Source organism: Choloepus didactylus, chromosome 10, assembly GCF_015220235.1.
Source record: "Choloepus didactylus isolate mChoDid1 chromosome 10, mChoDid1.pri, whole genome shotgun sequence".
Taxonomy (NCBI): Eukaryota; Metazoa; Chordata; class Mammalia; order Pilosa; family Megalonychidae; genus Choloepus; species Choloepus didactylus.
In genome coordinates, this window is record NC_051316.1 from 98000559 (window position 1) to 98025341 (window position 24783).

General features: G+C 38.4%; 1 protein-coding gene across 5 annotated transcripts in view; it reads left to right on the forward strand.

The window, feature by feature from the left end:
• DENND1A (DENN domain containing 1A) overlaps window positions 1–24783 on the forward strand; it is a 669505-nt gene that overhangs the window by 54912 nt on the left and 589810 nt on the right. For all 5 annotated transcript variants that reach the window (XM_037851268.1, XM_037851271.1, XM_037851269.1 and 2 more), the window contains exon 2: window positions 15645–15715. In XM_037851268.1, the coding sequence (XP_037707196.1) occupies window positions 15645–15715 (71 nt within the window). The remainder of the gene's footprint in view (window positions 1–15644; window positions 15716–24783) is intronic.

A 24783-nucleotide genomic window follows, 5' to 3' on the forward strand; every position in this document is an offset into this window, starting at 1 on the left:
TGTTCAAAATCTGAGTGATCATCGGAATCACTTTACAGAAAATAGATTCCTGGATTTCATGAATCTTCACCTAGTGAATTGGTGTTTGAAACAGACTGCGGGAGAGGCAAGTTCTTCTAGTAAAGGGAACTTAGGACCATGAAGGAATGAGGAGCTCAGATATACTCCTGCAAGGTGTTGGGAAGGTGGATCCACTATGTAATTCCTGGGTCTCTGAATCTGGGTGAGGAGCTCACAGAGAGGCTCAAAGGACTGCCCATAGAGTGCTCCGTAGAGTGGTCCACTGTTCCAAAGGCATGTTCAGTTGTCCTTTGGGGCTAACACAGCAGCCACACTGTGGAAGGTGAAGAGGAGGAAAATAATTGGGCCTATAGTAAGTTTCATTAAAAAAAAAAAAAAAAATCAGTGGGGTAGGGACTTCATAGGTGTATATTGCCAAAAGGCATGGAACTGTACACTTAAAATGGGCACATATTTTTGTATGTATATTACTATATGTATAATTGATGCATAAAATTGTGTATTGTTTGTATAAAGTTGATTGAAAACAAAAAGTATGGACCTGGAGCCATACTGCCTGGGTTCAAATGCCAGCTCTGTCTCTTACAAGCTATGTGCCTTGGGTAAGCTGCTGCTGCTTTTTTTTTTTTAAAAATTTGATTTTATTGATATTGTTCATATACCATACAATTATCCAAAGATCCAAAGTGCACAATCAGTTGCCCATGGTACCATCATATAGCTGTGCATCCATCACCACAATTAATTTTTTTTCAATTTTTAGAACATTTTCATTACTCCAGGAAAGAAATAAAGTCAAAAAAGAGAACTCAAATCCCCCCATACTCCTAACTACCCCTTCTCCATTATTGACTCATAGTATTGGTATAGTACATTTGTTACTGTTGATGAAAGAATGTTAAAATACTACTAACTGTAGTATATAGTTTGCAATAGGTATTTTTTTTCCCTGTATATCCCTCTATTATTAACTTCTACTTATAGTGTCGTACATTTGTTCTACTTCATGAAAGAGATTTGTAGTTAATCGTGGACATTGTCTACCACAAGATTCACTGTTTTATACATTTCCATATTTTAACCTCCAACTTTCCTTTTGGTGACAAACGTGACTCTAAGCTTCCCCTTTCCACCACATTCACAGACCATTCAGAACTGTTAGTTATTCTCACAATAACATGCTACCGTCACCTCTGTCCATTTCCAAACACTTAAGTTCAACCTAGTTAAACATTCTGCTCATAATAAGCAGCCACTTCCTATTCTTTAGCCTCGTTCTATATCCTGGTAACTTGTATTTCATGTTTTTGAGTTTACATATAATTAGTTCATATCAGTGAGACCATACAATATTTGTCCTTATGTGTCTGACTTACTTCACTCGATATAGTGCCCTCAAGGTTCATAAACACTTTTTTTTTTTAAGACTGTATTCTTCATACACCATCCATTCCATCCTAAGTAAATAATTGATGGTTTCCTGTATAATCACGTATTTATGTATTCACCACCATCACCACTATCTATATAAGGACATCTCCATTTCTTCCACAACGAAGGAGGAAGAATCAAAGAAGGTAGAGACAAAAGAAAAAGAAAGAAAAAAACGTGACAGCTAAAAAGCAACAAAAGGAAGGACAGCATTAAACTAAAGTACAATAAAAGAGTCAGACATCACCACCAATGCCAAGAGTCCCATACCCCTCCCTTATGTCCCCCTCTTATAGGCATTTAGCTTTGGTGTATTGTCTTTGTTATATTAAAGGAAGCATAATACAATGTTTCCGTAAATCATAGTCTCTAGTTTGCATTGATTGTATTTTTTTCCCCAATACCACACCATTTTTAAACACCTTGTGAGGTTGACATTCATTTGTTCTCCCTCATGTAAAAACATATTTGTACATTTTATCACAATTGTTGAGCACTCTAGGTTTTACTGAGTTATTCGGTCCCAGTCTTTATCTTTCCTCTTTCCTTCTGGTGTCCCACATGCTCCTAACCTTCTTCTTTCAACTGTACTCATGGTTATCTTTGTTCAGTGTACTTACATTGTTGTACTACCATCACCCAAAATTGTGTTCCAAACCTCTCATTCCTGTCTTTTCCTATCTGTCTGTAGTGCTCCCTTTAGTATTTGCTGTAGAGCGGGTATCTTGTTCACAAACTCTGTCATTGTCTGTCAGAGAATATTTTAAACTCTCCCTCATATTTGAAGGACAGTTTTGCCAGATATAGGATTCTTCATTGGCGGTTTTTCTCTTCAGTATCTTAAATATATCATGCTGCTTCCATCTTGGCCTCCATCATTTCTACTGAGAAATCCACACATAGTCGTATCAAGCTTCCTTTGTATGTGAAAGATAGCATTTCTCTTGCTGCTTTCAGGATTCTCTCTTTGTCTTTGACGTTTGATAATCTGATTATTAAGTGTCTTGTTGTAGGTCTATTCAGATCTATTCTGTTTGGGGTATGCTGTGCTTCTTGGATTTGTAATTTTATGTTTTTCATAAGAGATGTGAAATTTTCATCGATTATTTCCTCTATTATTGTTTCTGCCCCCTTTCCCCTCTCTTCTCCTTCTGGGACACCCATGACACGTACATTCATGTGCTCTGTATTGTCGTTCGGTAACCTGAGACATTGGTCATATTTTTCCAGTCTTTTTCCTATCTGTTCTTCTGTGTGTAGGATTTCAGGTGTCTTGTTTTCCAGTTCCTGAATGTTTTCTTCTACTTCTTGAGATCTGCTGTTGTATGTTTCCATTGTGTTTTTCATCTCTTGTGTTGTGCTTTTCGTTTCCGTAGATTCTGCCAGTTGTTTTTTTCCAACTTTTGATTTCTACTTTGTTTGTCCAGTGTTTTCTTTATAACCTTCATCTCTTTTGCCATGTCTCCCCTGAACTCATTGATTTGATTTTTGATTTGATTTATCATATTTCTTTGAAAATCTTTGATTGATTGTTTTATTAAAGTGAAACAATATCTCAGCTGTATCTTGATTGAGGTGTAAATTTGTTCCTTTGACTGGGCCGTATCTTTGTTTTCCTACTGTAGTTTTTAGTTTTCTGTTGTCTAGGCATCTGGCTTCTCCGGTTACACCAATCAGATTTTCCTAGACCAGAATGGGTTCAGATCTCAGAATGGGGTTATATTCAGTTTCAATTCTCCGTGAGGGTGTGTCTTAGAGACTGACATACTTTCCTGTGAGGTCTTTAGCCACTGTGCTTTTCCTAACCTTCTCAGCAGGTGGTGCCTGTCAGCCTGTCACTCCAACTGGTGTATGGAGGTGTGACCCCTTTAGTTTCTGTTTTGGCTGTTTTCCCCCGGGCTCTGGGGTCTGAGTTCTGAAGGGAAAGAAGAGCTGGGCCCCACCTCCTTCCTCTTAGGAAAGATATGCCCCCTAGAGAGTTATCTTCTGCATTTAAATTGTTCCTTTGTCTCTTTGACTCTGTTATCTCCACCCCTGTCTGGGTCAGAGCACTTTGAACTGAAAATGGCTGAGGCTCTCTCCACTGAGCTGCTCAGATTGAGAGAGAGAGAAAGGGAAGGGAAGTCTCCTTTCAGAGCCAGTCCACAGCCTCCCAGTTTCACCTGTCGGCCAGAGAGAGTACTTGGTCTTCTGGGCTTCCTTTCCCGGGACACAGGAGTTTTCTGGCTCTTTCAGGTCAGTCATCGCTAAAAGCATCTCTTTGCTTGTTAGGGGTTTGTCTGTGTTTGTAGCTTGTATTCAGTAGTTCACATTTGTTAATTAATGCCCCAGTTGGAGCTGGGCTAAGCTATATTTGCTTGCTCCAGGACTGCTGGTTTCTACCACAGTGAGGTTTTGCAGCCTGCCATTGGGGGAGGGGGCTCCCGGTGTGGTTCCGTATGTTTTACTTATGGGTTTTATGCTGTGATCTCAGCTATTCCACCCAATCCAGGCTGGTGTACGATGTGTGGACAGTCATGGTTGTCCCCCAGCAGTTATTCCAGATCATTTACTAGTTGTTCCTGGTTGTTTATTAGTTGCCCCAGGAGACTAACTAAATTCCACTCCTCTCTATGCCGCTTCCTGGGCAAGCTTCTTAACTTCCTTATATTTTAGTTTACCTATCTGTAAAATGGCTTGATGATAATAGCAGCTCTTTCATAGGATTGTTGAGTGAGATAATACATGAAAAGTGCTTAGAACAATTGCTGATGCAAAGTTAAAAGCTTTGTAAGTGTTAACAAGATGTGGAAACTGCTTAGTCTTGTGCGTAATATCCACTTTTGTTAAACTTGTGGAGTATCCACTTTTATTAAATGAGGAATGATAATAACCTTCCTCTTATGGGCTTGGCCTGAGGATTAGATAAGAAAGAATGTAACAGCAAGTTATCAGTGAAACAAGGGTTTCTTACTGCATATTTCCATTAATAATTTATGAACCTCTTGAAAATTATATATAAAGATTTTGAACTTAAGTGCATTTTTCTGGGTAAGTGTGAAGCTTTTCAGAGCTCCTCTGAAGGGTCTGTGCCTCCACCTTCCCCCCAGTTTTAAGACTTGTTATTCTGAACAATTGCTAGTAGTTTTTGGATAGGTAGCATGATGTGGTGGAAAAAGTGTGGGTTTTGGAGTCTGAAAACCAAAATTCAGTTGGGAGCCTACTGCCTCCTAGCCTTAGTTTCCCTTTCTATAAAACAGGGAAAATAATACTGTCCTGCTACCTGACAAGGTTTTGATAATCAGCCTCGGAAACGGATATGGGAGTTCCAAATTAACCATGAAGTATTATACAGATGTTTGCATTATTACTCACGTGGGGTATATGCTGTGTTTCCAGAGAATTTTTCACTTTCATACATTGCCATCTATTCAGTACTTTTTTCTCTAGAGGGGAGAGACTTTTTCTTCTTCAGTTTGCAATTCTGAGTGCCACGATCTACTCCTTGTTTCTAAAACCCCTTATTATTTATTTCTCAGACTAATATTTCTATTTGGATAACGTCTTATTTTCTGGATTGCTTTTAGTAGCAGTATTTGAAAGCTTAATAGCTTTCAGTCTTTGAAAAACACAATAATGCGTGGATTTATAAAGCCTATTATTGGTAAGATGAACCATTTTACTTGTTATAATAAATAATAACCTTCACATTGGTTTAGCACCTTATAGTTTACAAAGCACTTTCTCATTTTTCTCTCATTTTATCCCTGAAACAACTTTTGAGATGAGCAGGACAGGTCTGTCTTCTGACAAGGAAGAATGCTGATGTGAGTACTTAAATGGCTTGTCCTAACCCCATAGTGAGTTTTAGCCCAGGCCTTCTGATGTTCATTCTGGGATTCTTTCCATAGAATCACACATCCTTACTGTGAGAAAATCTTGGTAAAAGGCAGATCAGGGAAATTAGTATTATTGAAGGGTTATTATTATTATTTTTTTAATTAAAAAATTTTTTTAAACACTCAGCATCTTACAGAAAAGTTGGAAGTATTGTACAAAGAACTTTTTAAAATTCATTTGAGAATAAGGTGCTGACCTGATGCCCCCTTACCCGTGAACACTTCCCTACAAACAAAGACATTGTCCTGCATAACCACAATACTGCCATCAAGATCGGGAGATTAACATTGATTCATTACTATATTTTATCCTTGGATCCCTCTCAAATTTTACTAGTTGTTCCAAAAAAATCTTTTATAGCAAAAGAATCCAGTTCAGAATCATACAGAGCATTTAGTTGTAATATCTCATTAGTTTCTTTCAGTAGGGAAGAGATCTTCAGTCTTCCCTTTATTTTCATGCCCTTGACACTTTTAAGATTACAGGCTTGATATTTATAGAAGGTCCCTCAATTTGGGTTTGTCTGATGTTTCCTCAAGTTTAGATTTGTCTTTGGCAAGAATATCGTAGAAAAATGCTGTGTTCTTCTCCTTGCATTCTAGCAGGTGATATAGGATTTCAGTTTGTCCCATTACTAATGATTATCACTTTGATCACTCGATGAAGGTGGTTTCTGCCAAACTTCTATATTGAAAAGCTATTTGCTGCCCTCTGTGATTAGTATTTTGTGGGGAAGTATTTTGAAACTATTACTCATTAAAATTCTAATTTTTTCACGTATTTTTTATATCAATATAGACTTATGGTTTCCGTTTTATTAGGTGGGTTATAATCTGTTAATATCATCATTTGATGCTCAGATTGTCCCAGATTTGGTCAGCGGGAGCCCTTTCAAGCTGGTTTCTGTGTACTTTTGACATGCTGCCATCATTTTTTGAGCACTTCTTTGCTTTCTGGCACAATAAGATGTTCCAAGCTCGTTTTGTACTTTCTCTACCCCAGCCCTGGAGTCAGCTATTTCTTCAAGGAGCCCTGGTTCTTTTTAGAGAATTGAATTTAGAAGCCAGTGTCTAGGCACTAACTATTGTCAGTGCCCTCAGGGTGCTGCTGCTCCAGGCCCTCTCAGTTGACATATCTTGGGAATATGTGTGTGTTATATTTTATTTCTCAGTCTATATATTCATTTATTGAGAACCTTGGGTTCACACTGATTTTCCCAATTCAAATCCAATTTATAGAGTTCGTTCTCTTCTTCAGCCGTGAGTGTCCTGACTTCCATGTGCCCTCCTTACTCATCTTGGGCTCAGATTAGGCACTCTTCCCCACCCCCATGTGAATGCCTCATCTCCTTTCACCTTGCTTGCTTGGGATCACAATCCCTACTCTGTGGTTCACCTCACTCCAACCCTCCACAATGTGGATGTCCTTCTTGCCCTACTTGGATACTGGTTCCACATCGTATTGGGCGACCCCTCCCCCAACCCTGCATGGACAGTCTCCTCAGACTAGCTTGGGGTTTGACATCCCACTCAAAGGTACCCTTAGGCCTCCCCCTCTTCGGGCTGTGATATCCTGTGTTGGGCAGCCCCTTCTGGGGCACTCTCCTCACTCCATTTGTGCTTCAATATCCCATGCTTCACTGCTCCCATGAGTGAATGCGCTTTTCACCTGCGTGGGTTTGACTCCTCATGCCAGGCTGCACCCCCAGAATGCATCCCACTTGGGTTCTGACGTCTTATTGTTAGGCCACCCCTCAGCATGGACGTCTTCCTACCCTGCTCATGTTCTGCTACTCCTCTTCAGGTCACCCCTTTGTAGGGATGTCCACTTCACTCTGCCCAGATTCTGACATGCCACCCTGGGCTATTGCAAGCATGGACGCCTACCTTGCTTTGCTTTAGGACTAAATTGTTCCGAAGGGAAAGAAGACAAGCTAGGGAAGGGAAGCTCTTTTTTTACTTTTTTAAGGAGATGAAAGTGGTTATCAGTAATGAAATAGATATTTTACAAATGCTATTAATATGGTTGAAAAACCTAGATTTTACACTGCAGCTCAGCATACAAGAGAGTTTATTAAAACTGTATGTAGGCTGCATATTGTTGAGGGATGCACCACCTTGGATTCTGCTTGGAATTCTGCTGAAACCTCTTCTTGCTTGCACATTGTAGCACAAGAATCTTTCTATAAGGATATATGGAAGGTGAAACTATAGTTCCTTTAATAGGAATATCTTTGTCTCTCAATCTAATCTTGAAAACATGATTAGAAATGAAAAGTTAAGTGTCAATTCTTGAAATGACTTGTTTGTATAATTACACAACTAAGTTAATCATTTTCTAACAAGTCTCGACAATGACTGCATTCTCCTGTGGAGGTGTTAACTTACAGGTTAGAAAGCACCCTTTGATACAGCCTTTTCAGCCTGGAAAATGGCTTTCATTTCAGAGTCCAGTGAAACAAATGGAGACTTGTTGGAAATATTAACACTACCTTTCTGCTTGTTTGTGTAACTTAAAGGAATCAATGTTTATTAGGTGATGTTTGCTAGCACGTTTTGAAGTGTATACAGTTTCTTTGGACCATGTTGTCAACTTCAAGACAGTTCAATTAGTATGAGTTTTGAAATATTATACCTCTGTCCTCTCAGTGTATAAGCTTGTAACTAAAGAAACACTGTACTGAAGTCAAATATTACTCCAGTCTGTAGAGAATAGATTGCTATTTTACTTGATGAGTACTAGCTAGTTTGAAGTTTTGAAGGCTGTGAAATGATTAAGGGGTCCTAATACTGCGTTTGTTTCAGATTCGTAGCACCAGATAACCCTTAAAAGAATGAGGGCTTAGTATTGTGGCATCCTTGCCATGTGCAGCACGGATTCATTTTGTGAGCTGTGTTAACGTTTTCTCTTAATCTTATAATATGTTGTAATTGAAGAAAAGTAGATCCTAGTTGAAAGCTGATGATCCAGCAGAGTGATCAATAGCATGATGTTTCATTAAGTTTTCCTGCTTCCTGAATATTGTCAAAGCCTTTGTCTGTTTTGTGATTTCAAGCTGAGTGTACTTAATCATTTTGTGAACATAGCCCTGAGCACTGAGCTGGGCCCTTCCAGTGAATCTCTGTGAACTGTGTTCAGAAGAGTGGTTTTCAATAGAAATCCTCTCTTAGCTTACTCAGGCTCCATTCTCTCAGAAGGAAGAACTGAGCAGACCTCCCTTCTTTCAAACACATTTTAGTTGTTTGTGTGTCATTTTTCTGGATTTGAGAGCGGAGACTGCTCTCAGCAGGTGTGACTTATTGATACCTTTGACTCCAAAGGAAAACGTCTTTTAAGAGTAAGTCAGGTGTAAGCAGTGTGTATTCGGTAAGTTACTTCTTGTCAGAGAGAGAAGCGAGTTATTGGGGACTGGAATACCTGCCAGATGTTGGAGGAAAACTCATTTATCCAGTGTTGATTGTGTCAGGTGTCTGACCAGGGTTCCGAGAAGACACAGTTGGTGCCCTCAAATTGCTGCCAGTCTAGTGGGGAAGACTAATCAGGATACACCAGCGATTCTCAACCTAGGCTGCACATTAGAGTAATCGCGAGCTTTAAAAATACTGATGCCTGGAGATTCTGAATTAATCGGTCTGGGATGTGGTCTGGGCATTGGGATGTTTTAAAGCGCCTCAGGTGATTGCTGTTGCTCCAGGGTTGAGTGTGATAAGAGCCATGAGAATGGGAAGCACAGGGTGTCCCAGGAGCATGGGTAGGGCCACTTAACCCTGATGGGACTGGGCTGGAGGTGGGGAGGCTGGAGAAAGCTTCCCAGACAGGAGGAAATGCCTGAGCTGAGGTTTGAATGGATTTGTCAAGTGAAAAAGGCTGGAAAGACTGTTCCTTGCAGAAGAGCAGCTGAATAACGTAGAGTAGTAAAGTGATTAGTGCCTTTGGAGTTAGTGCCATGCTGTCTCTGCCACTTCTTCACTTTGACTTTGACTGGTTTAACCTCTTTGAGCATCAATATCTTCATCTCTAAACTGGGGTAATATTACTTACAGGGTTGTTGAAGATGAACTGAGATAATGCATGTAAAGTGCTTAAGGTCATGCCTGGCACATAGGAATCACTTGGTAAGTGGTGGTAGCAATATAGTGATATTTTTATTAGAGAATTGGAGCATGGTTTATTCATAGGCTGCAAGTAGTTCTGTATGGTAGATCTTCAGGTTTAGGGTGTAAGACTCCAGGGCATGGGGGAATGGCAAAAAAAAGATGCTTGGCAGATGGGTAGGTTTCCAGATCCCGGAGAGTATAGGAGTGTAAGGGAATTAATAATGGAGTATTATGGCAGAACCAGGACATTTCCATGGTAATATGTTAAGATAGATCAAAAAGTGTTCTGGGAAAACTTGGGTCCGTATTGGAAAATTGGCTCTGCACATGGTATTCTCGGCATCATTACATGTACCAAATTAGCAGTGAGTGTTAATAGGACAGAAATAGGATTTTCAGTTCCTTTAGCCAAGTAGTTAAAAATATGGAACATGAAGAATAATGGTGGAATAAACAGACTGAGGATAGTTCTTTAGTGAGCCTCTGGAAATTGTTACAGTCTTAATTGCTTATAGGCTTAATGAAAATATTAAGTAAGGGTCACTTGGCCATTTGCATTAAGGAGACACTTTAAATTTATTTTTTGATTTGCAGACAAGTAGAAAATGGTCCCATCTGCATTGGCTTCACTGGCCCTTAAAATAACTTATGTATATTTGTTGGTATGTTATATAACTTGTCACAACATTAGTCACCACTTCTCCCATAAGGAAACATGTAAACAATCATGGATAAGCATGACTATAACTTCTAATTATAGTCCAATTTGTTCTTAGTGTTTTAATCAGTCTTTTTCTTTCTTTCTCTGAGAGACTGCTGTAATCTTTGCTCTGTGTGACAGAACTCTGCCAGCTATTTGAACTGAGTAAAAACCTAGGTGGGTTTATTATTACATATTAAAATGAGGAAGCAACTATGGCTAGGAATAGAAGAGGAGTAAGCTCCGTTGTTTCTACAAATGCCTTTTTAAAAACTATCTTTTATTGCAAAAGCATGTTGAAATGATGGATTACCTAGGCATGCCCTAGGTTTATTCTAGGTCATATGTACCAAATTATTTGGAAGAAGAGTTCCATTTATTAGATAATTAAACTTTATTAGTGGTTCTCAAAGTGTGGTCACTGGCCCAGCAGCATCAGTATTACCGGGGTATTTGTTAGAAATGCTAATTTTTGGAACCCATGCTGGAAACTCTGGGGATGGGGCCCAGAAATCTAGCTGTTAACCAGCCCTCCAGCTGCTTCTGATTCATGCTTAAGTTTGAGAACCATGGAACTAGATGATTGCTGCTAATATTTATTGAAGTCTTCTGGACCCCTACAAGGGTCGTCTGTACTTCCCTTTCCTTCTACCTAATATTTGTTTACAGTGGCTGTGTTCCATGCAGTTTTCAGGTACTAGGAAAGTACTAGTGGGCATAGAAGACAAGGTCCCTGCTCACAAGCAGCTTACATTTAGAGGACAGAGACTGAGAATTAAGTAAGATGGTGATAGGTATGACACAGAGAATTAAAATTGGGTGATGTGATAGCGAATGTATATGTGATAGAGAATGTGTGGTGGTCAAGGAAGGCCTTTTTGAGGAGGCCAAGTGTAAGTAGAGTTTTTATTTTTATTTTTTTAAAATTCAGTTTTATTGAGATATATTCACATACCATACAGTCATCCATGGTATATAATCACCTGTTCACAGTACCATCATATAGTTGTGCATTCATCACCGCAATTTTTGAACATTTTCCTTACACCAAAAAGAATAAAAAATAAAGGTAGAAAAGAGTACCCAAATCATTCCATTCTCCCCATCCCACCCTATTTTTCATTTAGTTTTTGTCCCCATTTTTATACTCATCCATTCATACACTGGATAAAGGGAGTATGAGCCACAAGGTTTTCACAATCACACTGTCACTCCTTGTAAGCTACATAGTTATTCAGTCATCTTCAAGAATCAAGGCTTCTGGGTTGCAGTTTGACAATTTCAGGTGTTTCTTTCTAGCTATTCCAATACACTAAAACCTAAAAAGGGATATCTATGTAGTGCGTATGAGTGCCCTCCAGAGTGACCTCTCAATTCCATTTGAAATCTCTCAGCCTCTGAAACTTTATTTTGTTTCATTTCACTTCTCTCTTTTGGTCAAGAAGATTTTCCCAATCCCACGATACCAGGTCCAGGCTCATCCCCAGGAGTCATGTCCCATGTTGCCATGGAAATTTACACCCCTGGGAGTCATGTTCCACATAGAGGGGAGAGCAGTGAGTTCACCTTCCAAGTTGGCTTAGCTAGAGAGAGAGGGCCACATCTGAGCAACCAAAAGTTTCTCTGGGGGAGACTCTTAGGCATAATTATAAGGAGGCTTAGCCTCTCCTTTGCAGTAAGAAGCCTCATAATGGCAAGCCCCAAGACTGAGGGCCCGGCATACCAAATTGTCAATCATCAATGTTTGTGAGAATACCAGCAGTAACCCAGGTGGAGACGTCCAACATTTCTGCATTTTTCCCCAGCTCCTCATGGGGGCCCTGCAAATGTATTTTTATTCTCTGAATACATGTGACTGCTGTGAGAGCTTATAATCCGGGGACCATTACAATAAGCATTCCCCTGATAAGCTGTGCTCTAAGATTCAATTCCCAAGTTTACACATTGTAGTTAGTCCATATTGGTGAAGCACTACAAAGTTTGTCTTTTCATTTCTGGCGTACTTCACTCAAAATGATGTCCACCGGATCCATTCACCTCATTGTGTGTCTCACAGCTTCACCCCTCGCAGTTGTTCAGTATTCCATTGTTTGCATATAACACGGTTAAACAGTCTGTTCATCAGTCGATGCACCCTTAGGCCATTTCCACCCACTGCAAATCATGAATGCTGCCTCCATAAACATCAGTGAGCAAGTGTCCATTCATGTCCCTGCTCTCAGATCTTCCAAGTAATTCCTCATAATGAGTTTGCAAGATCTTATGGCACCCATATACTTAATAAGAAGAGATTTGAAAGACAGGAAGGGCTAGGATTGGGGGAAGATCATTCTAAACAGAGAAACAGCCAATACCAAGGCCTGAAAGAGAAATGTGTTTGGTGTGTTCGAGGAACAGAAAGCAGGCCATTGTGGCTGGAGTGCAGTAGGCAAGGGGAACGAGGTTTCAAATGAAGTTGGAGAGGTAGGCAGAGGTGAGATTATCCAGGACCTTGTAGACCCTTGTAAGGACTTTGATTTTTTACTGTGAGTGGTATGAGAAGCTTTAGGGAGGTTTTGAGCTGTGGACTGCCGTAATTTGACCCTTAAAAGAATTAGTCACTAAATTGAGATCTGACTGTAGGAGGGAAGAGGGGTATGGCAAGGGAGGAAGCAGGACAACCAGTCAGGAGAGCACTGTGGTAATCAGGTTTGGAGATGACGGTGATCTGTCAAGGATGGTAGCTTTGAGGGTGATGAGAAGTGTTGAGATTCTCAATAAATTTTGATGGTAGAGTAAACATAATTTGCTGATTGATTGATTGTGACATATAAAACAGAGAGGTGTCAAGGATGATACCAGGTATTTTGGACTGAATGGTGAATTTCAGGAGATCAGGCTTGAGAAAGAAAAACGCAATATCAAATTTGAAATTCCTCTTAGATATCCAAGTGGGGTGTTGAATAGGCAGTTGGATAGAGGAATATGGAGTCAAGGAAGAAATCAGTTTGGAGATATGAATTTGAGGCTTGTCAGCATTTACATGGTAATTAAAGCCATGAGACTAAATGAGATCATCTAAGTAATGAGTGTAAGATAGAGAGAGAGGTCCAGGACTGAGTTTGAGGGTAGGAGGGCTTACAGTGAGAAGGAATCAGCCAAGGAACAGCTGGTAAGGTAGGAGGAAAACCAAGAGAGAGTGACGTCCTGGAAGGCAAGTGGAGAAAGTATTTCAAGAAGGAGGGCAAATTGATCAACTGTGTCAAATGCTGCTGCGAATTGACCTTATTAGCACATTAGCAACGTGGCGGTCCCTGGGGACCTTGCCAAGCTGTTTTTGTGATGTGGTAGGTTCAGACGCCTGGTTGAGATGTGTTGGGGGGGGGGCGGGGTGCAGCAGAGACAATGAGTAGAGACAACGTTAGCACATTTATGTAGAAGTAGCAGAGCTCCACAGAAACATCTTAACCTGGTGGTACAAGTTAATGTGTTGGCACTTCAGTGTTTTAAAATTTGGTATGTAACATGCAAATCCATGTTTTTATTTTGCTCTTTTAAATGAGTAAAAATGCATATGAAAATGGAAGTTGGAGTGACAAATGTGTGGAAGCTCTGAAGACCCTCTGTGGAGCCTAGGGTCTTGTGGACATATTTTGATCCAGAGGAATGAAATTCTGAGGTGAAATTTAGCCAGTTATGAAATAAGCTTAAGAAAGCTTATTTTCCTTACACCAAAAAGAATAAAGGTTTCAGAGCTAATCTTCCTGATTAGATTAGCAATGAGAACATTGGCATTATATTATCTTTGGTTTCAGAGCTAATCTTCCTGATACTCCTCATGGAAGATAACCTTAGAACATGCCTTTCTTTCATCATACCCTCTACTTTGAGACCACTTGAATGAGAGGAACATTTCCACATGGTATTTTCTGCCATTTAAATGTATTTTATACAAATGTTGCCTGGCTAAAGCATGCCAAGGTTGTAGGTCATTTTGTACCCTCTTGCAGGAAAAAAAAGAGCAAAATAAAATTTTAAGGCCCTATTGAAGCTTCAGTGTACATTGATTATTTTTTTAAGATGCTCTGATTTAGTGTGATTTTTTTTTTTTTTATAACTGTATTTGACAAAGTATATGTAAATACCTTGACTTTTAGAGCAGCCAACTCTTTTCTCTGAAGGTACTTGTGTAAATCAAAAGCCCAAATTTCTCTTCAGTGAAGAAATGATGATCCTTCACTATAGAAATAAATAGATCCCAGATTCACAATACATAAATTCTTCTTTTTACTCAGTAGGAAATAGAAGGAGTATTAACATATTTTATTAAATTTAAGATGTCATTGATTATAAGATACATTATTATTTTATGTTACTAATTAAAAAATTCTGCCAATTAGAATTGTAAGATGCTGTAAATTTTAAGAGATGTTAAAATGTGAAAAAAAATCATCTTATGTCAACAAGACAGAATTTGAGGGTTAGAAGGTGTGAATTTTGGTCCTGCATGTTTTTAATTAGCTGTGAGACCACATGTAGGCCACTTAGACTCTTTGCATCAGGTTCCTCCCCTGTCTGGTGAGGATAATGCCTGTCCCACCTACCTCACAGAATTATTATGAGGATGAAAAAAGATAGATGAGGTAAATCTACTTTGAAAAGTAGACTCTATTGAGCAAATTCAAGGTATTTATGTGATTTAAATGAACGCTTACATCTTATTTGAGCTTTATGCCAGATTTAAAATAGAATTCAGTTGTAAAATTTGAAAGTACATTTTCATCTACTAACTGGTTTTCATTTAATTTGAAAATGGTATGTTTTTATTGTAGCTTTGGAATTAAAGGAAAAAGAATATACAAAGATATTATGTTGCCAATGTTCTCACCACTCAGAATTAACAACTGTTAACATTCTATCACTGCTGTGATCTTTTTAAAAATCTATTATTTATGACATGAAAAGATGAAAGAATATAATGAATGCCCATATACTCACCATTAATATAGGTGAATCCCCCTATGCAGGAAAAGGATCTAATATAGCATCCTATATAGGATACTGCTTCCCTTGTTTGTCTTTAAAACTTGTAAATAAACAAGTTTACTTCACCATTTGAGTGTTTTATCCTGGAATAGTGGGGGAGGGCTTCTTTGTGCTGGTGTTGCCTTGGTCTGCATTTCCTCAAAATTCCACCTATGGCTTTGGAGATTAACTATGGAAATTTGAAACACGACATCTGTAATACCATGTAATGACTAGCCTTTATGTGCCAGACAGTGTGCCTAGGCAATTTTTGTATATTTTCTTTAGGTTTTACAATAATTCTTCTGGGAGGTGGTCTCATTTTATAGATTAGGAAGGTGTGGCTTGGGGAAGATGTGGCAAGTTGAATAACTTGTCCAGAGTTCCACACCATTAAGTTGTGGAGCTAATGATGTTAACCATAATGATGTTGACCTCATACCACAGCCAATGTGTTCTACACCATGCTGCCTCTATCCGTGCCAGTAATCATACCTTTGTTTCTTTTGTAGGCAAAATCCAGAGACCACATTTGAAGTGTATGTTGAAGTGGCCTATCCTGGGAAAGGTGGCACTCTTTCAGGTACTTGCCTGTTTGATTGTGATATGGTATGTTTGCGTATGTTTGAGATAGACATGCACATGGGATGGTATATGAAGATTTTAAACTGTTTTTTATCTTTAATTATGTTTAAGTGCTTTCCCCTTTTATTCATGCCCACATAAGGAAGAATGAAAAATAATAGTTTGAACAAGTTGAATTAAAGTCACTGCCATAACAGGCTGTAAGTATGGCTTTATTCATTGTGATTATTGGGTCTTGGTTTGCATCTTGCACAGATACCTGGAAGTCACTTATTTAGTGTGAAATTTTGTTACCTTGCTAATGAGGAAGGCTTAGAATTAGGTTATAGGATACAGAACAATGTAAAAAGAACTCTCTGCCACCAAACTGAAAAGAGATGTTTGAAATGGACTTAATTTAGTAAGTTTTGCATCCTCTGGTAAAAGAAGGTTGGAAATTAATGGAAGAAAACACATGGCTTTAGCTTTTGGACTAATTTGGACATGGAGTCCTGGACAATAGGATTTTAGATTAGGTTAGGACATCTGAGTTTATCATGTTTTGACCTAAAATCTTTCTCGGTTAATGAGAAAAATAACCTTGTGACCTAATGTTCCTGTTCTTGGTGCTTAAGAGAGTGATGCATTTTGCCAAAGTGTATGCTAGAGAGCAACTCTTGGTCCCCACCATAAAACACCTGCATGTATCATTTGGTGTTTTGGGAGAGTGAATCTACTTGGATAGAAACTGGGAGCAATCATGATTCCAGTGGTAGTTCTCTGTCCTTAATTGACTGTACAACACAGGCATGTTTCCTCTCTCTCATTACTGTGATAATCATAAAAGTAGCTACATTTTATTGAGTACACATTGTTCCATTATCCTACATTCTTGACATATATATTGTCAATCCTTACAATATAACCCTTAAAAAGATAGTTGGGTGGCATCCCCATTATACTTATGAGAAAATAGGTTCTCAGCTAGGTTAAATATCTTACCAAGCTCTTGTAGTGACTGTGTGGGATAGCCAGGATTTTTGGTTCAAATCCTCTTCACTCTGCTAAATTGCCTTCTTGAGGGCAGTGACCACATTGTACATTTTGCTCTGTGTTTTCCACAGGCTTTGCACACTGTTCACTCAATACTTATTAAATGAATGAATTTCTTTCAATGCCGTTGAGCTCACTGTGTGTGCTCTGCCTGCTGGATTATCTAATGAAAGTATGTAATGTATTACAAACTTACAGTCATTCTAGAATTAGAATGTTAACATCCCTATTAAATTATGCCTCTTATTGTGCATGGAGACCATTGGGTTGGAAGGGAGGTATCTGTTGCCAAGTATGTACAGGTAGTAGCATCTCTTTGGGCTGACTTCACAGAGTAACCATTTAGGACAGATGTGATTCGACAGGTAAATTTAAGCACAAAAAATTGCCTTATTTATACAATTGCTAATGTTTTCCTATTCCAGTGCTCTAGGATTTTTTTCCCCCAAAGTTAAGTTAATTTTTTTAACATGAACAAAATTTGAAAGGTACAAATGAGATAGAAGAATGAACAAAATAAAAATGAAATGAAAGTCTTTATCCTACCTCTTATCCCTGCCACCTAGTGCCTCTCCCCATAGACAGTTTTCTTTTCCTGTTTAATTCTTTAGTTTATTTATTTATCTTTTTACTTTTTTTGGAAAATATCTTAAAGATAAACATTACAAGAATAGTCCAGTGTATATGTCTTTCTCTCAGATTCAACAATGGTTGCTATTTTGCACATTTGCTTTATCATTCTATATGTATATACATATTTTTTTTTTTCTGAATCATTTGAGAATAAGTTGCAGATATTGTGATCCTTATACTTAAGGGTATACCTCCTAAAAATAAGGACATTCTCTTATATAACCATGGTACAATTATCAAAATCAGAATTTTGTTTTTAACCTAAAATAACTATGTTGCTTCCACCATGTTCCTACTCTATCCCAAGAAAATATACAGACTATAACCCAGCAAAGGAATAAGAAAGACAGATAACCTAAGATAGCAACATTTCTGTGAACTTGTTCCTGCCATACCCACCAGAAATTAACAAACCATAGTCATTCCTGGGCATTCCCAGAACATTAAATTTACCCACAGTAACTTTTCTGTTCTTATTAGGTTATCGTTCCCCCTTCACTAATTGCTCTCTATCGCTAGGTCCCCTACATTCTACATTATAAACCATTTATTTTACACAAAATTAGAAAAATTAACATTGATATAGTATCAGTTGTCCATATTTAAATTTAATCCATTTTTCCAATAATATCCTTTATAACATATCTCCCTCTGATCCAAAATCTAATCCCGTATCATGCATTGCATTTAGTTTTCATGTCTCTTTAATGTCTCTCAGTCCAGAATAGTTTTGCAGCCTTTCTTTGCCTTTTATGGCATGTTTTTGAAGAATTTAGGTCTGTTGTTTTGTAGAAAGTCTCTAGATTTGGATTTGATTGTGTTCTCATGACTAGATTAAGGTGATGCATTTTTGGCAGGAGTAAATCAAAAGTGATATTGTTTCCTTCTTAGTGCATCATATCAGCAGGCATTTTTATGCCATAATATAAGGCATAAAACTTATATGTGCAGTTTAACAAATAATTTGTAAGTGAGTGTACATGTTGCCCAGGCTAAGAAATATAACATTGCCTGGTTATAAGGGAATACTGGTGCTGGCGAGAGGGACCCCACCCTGGCCCTGTGCTTTAGAGGGCTCTGTTTTGGCCTCTGACTGTGCCCCTTTCTCTGGGGCAAGGAGTCGGTAGGGCTTATGGGATATGCCTGTGTGGATCCTGAACCCTTCCATCCTAGATTATGCTTTGAGTTCCCAGGATCTCAGAATTCCTTGTTTGGATGGCCCAGAACCAATATCCAGAACCTGTGAACCTCTTCCTTGGGGTCTGTCTTCCCGAGGGTAGACTAGGCCCAAGGACTGGACTAAGGGTAGCTGTTTGTGAGGGGTGGGATATGAACAGAGTGTGGACTTGTGAGTGGACATGCTTGCATGTGGGATCCCTTGCAGTGTCAGATAGACAAGGGGTGATGGGCAGTGGGTCAGTGACTGGTTTTCTCAGCACTGCCACATTCCCATGGAACTCCAAGAATTCTCAGTATAAATCTGGACATCTAGGTGGTTATAAAGGTATATTTGTCAAAATAGAAGGATAAAATATATTTTATTTGATAGTTTATCTTGTTTTATAACTTCTAAATATTTAAATATTCAGACGTATTGTGTGTGGGCCTCTATTTGAACTCTTGCCTAGGCCCTGCAAATGTCAGAGGTGGGTTTGGCCGCACTCCAGAGGTTCCTCCCTCTCCTCTCCAGAGAAGTGATTGTGATAATCATTTCTTTGTTTTTCTTTAGTTTTACCAAAAATATTTATACCTCCTTGAGAAATATAATTTAGTTTTGCCTGTTTCTGAACTTTATAGAAATAGAATTATTCTGCATTATTCTTGTAAAAGTCCTTATGCTGTGTGTTAACTGTAGTACATTCATTTTCATTGCTGTGTAGTACATTATAGGGTTACATCACAGTTTATCCATTCTACTTGGATAACATTTGAGGTTGTTTGCAGTTTTTGACTATTACTAGCAATGCTGTTATGATCTTTCTTATAAATGAATCCTGGTAGCTGTAAGCGGGCATCTCCATAGGATATATACCATACCTGACTACTGGGACATGCTAAATTGTTTTTCAAAATTGATTGTGCCAGTCTACACACTCACCAGCAGTGTTTGGTCATCCTTACGACTTCATAGCCCTTGGGACAGTTAGACTTGTTGATTTTTTGCCAATCTGATGGTTGTGTAGTTGAATCTCCTTGTTGTTTTAATTTATGTTTTCCTGATGAATGAGATTGAGCACCTTTTTTATGCTTATTGGCCTTGTGAATGTCTTTTATAAAGTGCCCATTCAAGTCTCTTGCTCATTTTTAAAATTGTGTTTTCTACCTTTTTCTCATTGATTTACAAGGAATTTGTTATATATTCTGGATATCAATTCTCTGGTTACAAATTTCTTCTCCTACTCTATAGTTGGTCTTTAACTCTCTTATGCTGTCTTTAGGATCAAAGCTTCTTGATTTTTAATTTTTATTTATTTATTTGTTTTTTATTGAGATTGTTCACATACCATAGAATTATCCAAAGATCCAAAGTGTGCAATCAGTTGCCCAGGGTACCGTCATAGACCTGTGCATCCATCATGACAATTAATTTTTTTTCAATTTTTAGAACATTTTCATTACTCCAGAAAAGAAATAAAGGCAAAAAAAAGGAAACTCAACTCCTCCCATACCCCTAACCACCCTCCTTCCATTATTGACTCATAGTATAGGTAAAGTACATTTTTTACTGTTGATGAAAGAATGTTAAAATACTAACTGTAGTATATAATTTGCAATAGGTATATATTTTTTTCCCTATATGCCCCTCTATTATTAACTTCTAGTTATAGTGTCATATATTTGTTCTAGTTCATGAAAGAGATTTCTAATATTTGTACCGTAAATCACAGACATTGCCCACCACAGGATTTACTGTTTTATACATTCCCATCTTTAACCTCCACCTTTCCTTCTGGTGACATATGTGACTCTGAGTTCCTCTTTCCACCACATTCACATACCATTCAGCACTGTTAATTATTCTCACAACATGCTACTGTCACCTCTGTCCATTTCCAAGCATTTAAGTTCAACCTAGTTGAACATTCTGCTCATAATAAGCAACTGCTCCCCATTCTTTAGCCTCATTCTATATCCTGGTAAACTTATATTTCATGTCTATGAATTTACATATTATAATTAGTTCATATTAGTAAGACCCTGCAATATTTGTCCTTATGTTTCTGACGTATTTCACTCAATGTAGTGCCCTCAAGGTTTCTTCATCAACCCATTTTTTTTTTAAGACGGTTTTGTTCACATACCATACATTCAGCTCTAAGTAAATAATCGATGGTTCCCTGTATAGTCATGTATTTGTATATTCACCACCATCACCACTATCTATATAAGGACATCTCCATTTCTTCCATAAAGAAGGAGGAAGAGTCAAAGAAGGTAGAGACAAAAGAAAAAGAAAAAAGAAAGAGAGAAAAAAACAAACATGACAGCTGGGAAGCAACAAAAGGAAAGGTAGCATTAAACTAAAGTAGAATAAAGAGTCTGACAACATCACCAATGCCAAGAGTTCCATACCCTTCCCTTGTGTCCCCCTCTTACATGCATTTAGCTTTGGTATATTGTCTTTGTTACATTAAAGGAAGCATAATACAGTGTTTCTGTTGATTATAGTCTCTGGTTTGCATTGATTTTATTTTTCCCCCATTACCACCCTATTTTTAACACCTTGCAAGGTTGACATTCATTTGTTCTCCCTCATGTAAAAACATATTTGTACATTTTATCACAATTGTTGAGCACTCTAGGTTTCAATGAGTTATTCGGTCCCAGTCTTTATCTTTCCTCTTTCCTTCTGATGTCCCACATGCTCCTAACCTTCTTCTTTCAACCATACTCACAGTTACCTTTGTTCAGTGTATTTACATTGTTGTGCTACCATCACCCAAAATTGTGTTCCAAACCTCTCATTCCTGTCTTTTCCTATCTGTCTGTAGTGCTCCCTTTAGTATTTGCTGTAGAGCGGTATTTTGTTCACAAACTCTGTCATTGTCTGTTTGTCAGAGAATATTTTAAACTCTCCCTCATATTTGAAGGACAGTTTTGCCAGATATAGGATTCTTCATTGGCGGTTTTTCTCTTCAGTATCTTAAATGTATCACTCCACTTCCTTCTTGACTCCATGGTTTCTATTGAGAAATCCACACATAGTCGTATCAAGCTTCCTTTGTATGTGAAAGATAGCATTTCTCTTGCTGCTTTCAGGATTCTCTCTTTGTCTTTGATGTTTGATAATCTGATTATTAAGTGTCTTGTTGTAGGTCTATTCAGATCTATTCTGTTTGAGGTATGCTGTGCTTCTTGGATCTGTAATTTTATGTCTTTCATAAGAGATGTGAAATTTTCATTGATTATTTCCTCTATTATTGCTTCTGCCTCTTTTCCCCTCTCTTCTCCTTCTAGGACACCCATGATACTTACATTCCTGCGTTTCGTGTTGTCATTCAATTCCCGGAGACGTTGCTCACATTTTTCCATTCTTTTCTCTATCTGTTCTTTTGTGTGTAGGCTTTCAGGTGCCTTGTTCTCCAGTTCCTGAGTGTTTTCTTCTGTCTCTTGAGAGCTGCTGTTGTATGTTTCCATTGTGCCTTTCATCTCTTGTGTTGTGCCTTTCATTTCCATAGACTCTGCCAGTTGTTTTTTCAAACTTTCAATTTCTACCTTATGTTCACCCTGTGTTTTCATTGATGCCTCATCTCTCTTGCCGTATCTTCCCTAAACTTTTTGAATTGATTTAGCATTAGTTGTTTAAATTCCTGTATCTCAGTTGAAGTGTAAGTTTGTTCCTTTGACTGGGCCATAACTTTGTTTTTCGTAGTGTAGGTTGTAGTTTTCTGTTGTCTAGGCATCTGGTTTCCTTGGTTACCCCAATCAGGTTTTCCCAGATCAGAACGGGCTCAGGTCTCAGAAGGGGGCAATATTCAGTATCATGTTTCCCTGAGGGTGTGTCTTAGAAGATTGACACACCCTGTGAGGCCTCTAGCCACTATGCTTTTCCTAACCTGCCCAGCAGGTGGTGCCTGTCAACCTGTCACTCCTGAGTGGTGTAAGGAGGTGTGGCCTGCTTAGTTGCTGTTTTGGCTGTTTTTCCCCAGGCTCTGGGGTCTGGTTCTGAAAGGAAGGCCAGTAGTAGAACTGGGTACCACCTCCTTCCTCTTAGGGAAGATAACCCCCTAGGTAGTTATCATTTGCATTTAAATAGGTTCTTTGTCTCTCTGACTCTGCTATCTCCACCTTTGTCTGTGTCAGAGTGCTGAGAACTGAATATGGCTAAGGCTTTCTCTACTAAGCCACTCAGGCTGAGAGAAGAAGTGAGAGAAAGCCCCCGTTTCAGGGCCAGTACACACACACACACACACACACACACACACACACACACACACACACACAGTTTCATCTGTTGGCCAGAGATAGCATCTGGTACACACATACACACACACACACACACACACACACACACACAGTTTCACGTTGGCCAGAGATAGCATCTGGTACACACACACACACACACACACACACACACACACACACACACACAGTTTCACCTGTTGGCCAGAGATAGCACCTGGTCCTCTGGGCTCCCCCTCCTGGGACAGAGAAGTCTCCTGGCTCTTTAAGGTCAGTTGTCACCAAAAGCCTCTGACTACTTGTTGGGGGTTTGTAACTTGTATTGAGCAGTCCACATTTGTTAATTAAGACCCCAGTTGAAGCTGGACTGAGGTATATTTGCTTGTTCAGAGAGTGCTGCTTTCTAGTACAGCGAGGTTTTGCAGTTTGGGCTGCTGTTGGGGGAAGGAGGCTCCCGGCTCAGGTCCACAGTTTCTACTTACAGATTTTTGTGCTGTGATCTCAGGCATTCCTCCCAATCCAGGTTGGTGTATGATGTGTGGACAGTCACGGTTGTCCCACAGCAGTTATTCTAGCTTATTTACTAGTTTATTAGTTGTTCCAGGGGGACTAACTAACTTCCACTCCTCTCTGTGCTGCCATCTTCTTGGTCTAGCTCATGTTCTCCAAAGCTTTTTGATTTTAGTACAGTGCAGTTTATCAGTATTTTCCTCCCCAGAGATATAAATATATTTTCCTATGTTTTCTTCTAAGAGAGTTACAGTTTTTCTTTTCACGTTTAGGTGTTTAATCCGGAAAGGATTTTAGTTTTCTATTCCATGATTACTATCCAGGAAAGTTAAACCCTAAATTTGATTCCTTATCCATGATTTTTAAAAATTGGGAAAGTAAATAAAATTAAATTACCAAGATGTGCTAGTCCCCTATTTAAAACAAATGTTATAAAATGATCACATATTTCAAATCATACTTAAAAAATTACCTAGGCATAAAGAGTTGATGGATGTGAAAGAGGCATAGGTATGTAGACCAGTTAGAAATACTGCTAAATTTCCAAGACAGTCCTTTTTTTCCATCTATTTCTTTTAATTTTTGTACTAATGAAGATATGTGTTGTAAAGTATCCCTCATGTTTTGAAAACATGTTCTGCAGTGACTTCCATGAAAGGAACATGTGATCTGTCAGTTCTACTTAGACCTCGCATCAAGACCTATAACACCTGAATGGAATACCTTCCAAGATTGTGCAGATGAAATTTGGGCTCACAAACTAAACTCATGATGCTACTTTACTGCCTTTGGGAGTTTGTAAGATTTTCTGGTTGCTATTACCAGTGAATGAGCTGTCACTTAATATTTGATTTTGGATTATTGCAAAGAATCTGCCTTAATATAGTCTTTGTTCCTTGGATCTGCATCTCTTATCTGTGCCAAAGTATCTGAGCAAACTTCGATATAAACCTTACGTTGTACAGTGCTAGTGTCTGGGCATAATCTTCTCTTTGAAGTTTGTTTGCATCCCTCTTGAAGGATTAATTCCCTGCTGTGGGAAGGTAGGTTAAAAAGCACTGAAACTACTTTACTGGTCTTTAATTGGAGGATTTAGTATACATTTTGTGCTATAAACATCTGTGGAGTTTCATTCTTACAGTTTTTCTTATATTGTAGAATGTTATGTTTTCACTGAAATTTTTTTAAAAGGCACTATAAGTTTTCTTGTTATTTGTGTGCATATTGACAGATTATCCTGATGTGTGTTTTTCTGTTAATCTTTGAATTTTTATTAGTTTGTTTTCTGATGTTAAAAACAGATCTTGGATATGTGTAAAATTTAAAAGTTTTTGGAAAAATTATAAAGAAGAGAAAAATTGCTTGGTAATAACTACTATTAATGTTTTGGTATATTTCCATGTAATCTCGTGTATGTGGAAGTAAAATACATAAACGGTTTCTTCCAAACTCCCACTATATGTGTGAATTTTCCTTGCTTCCACCCTA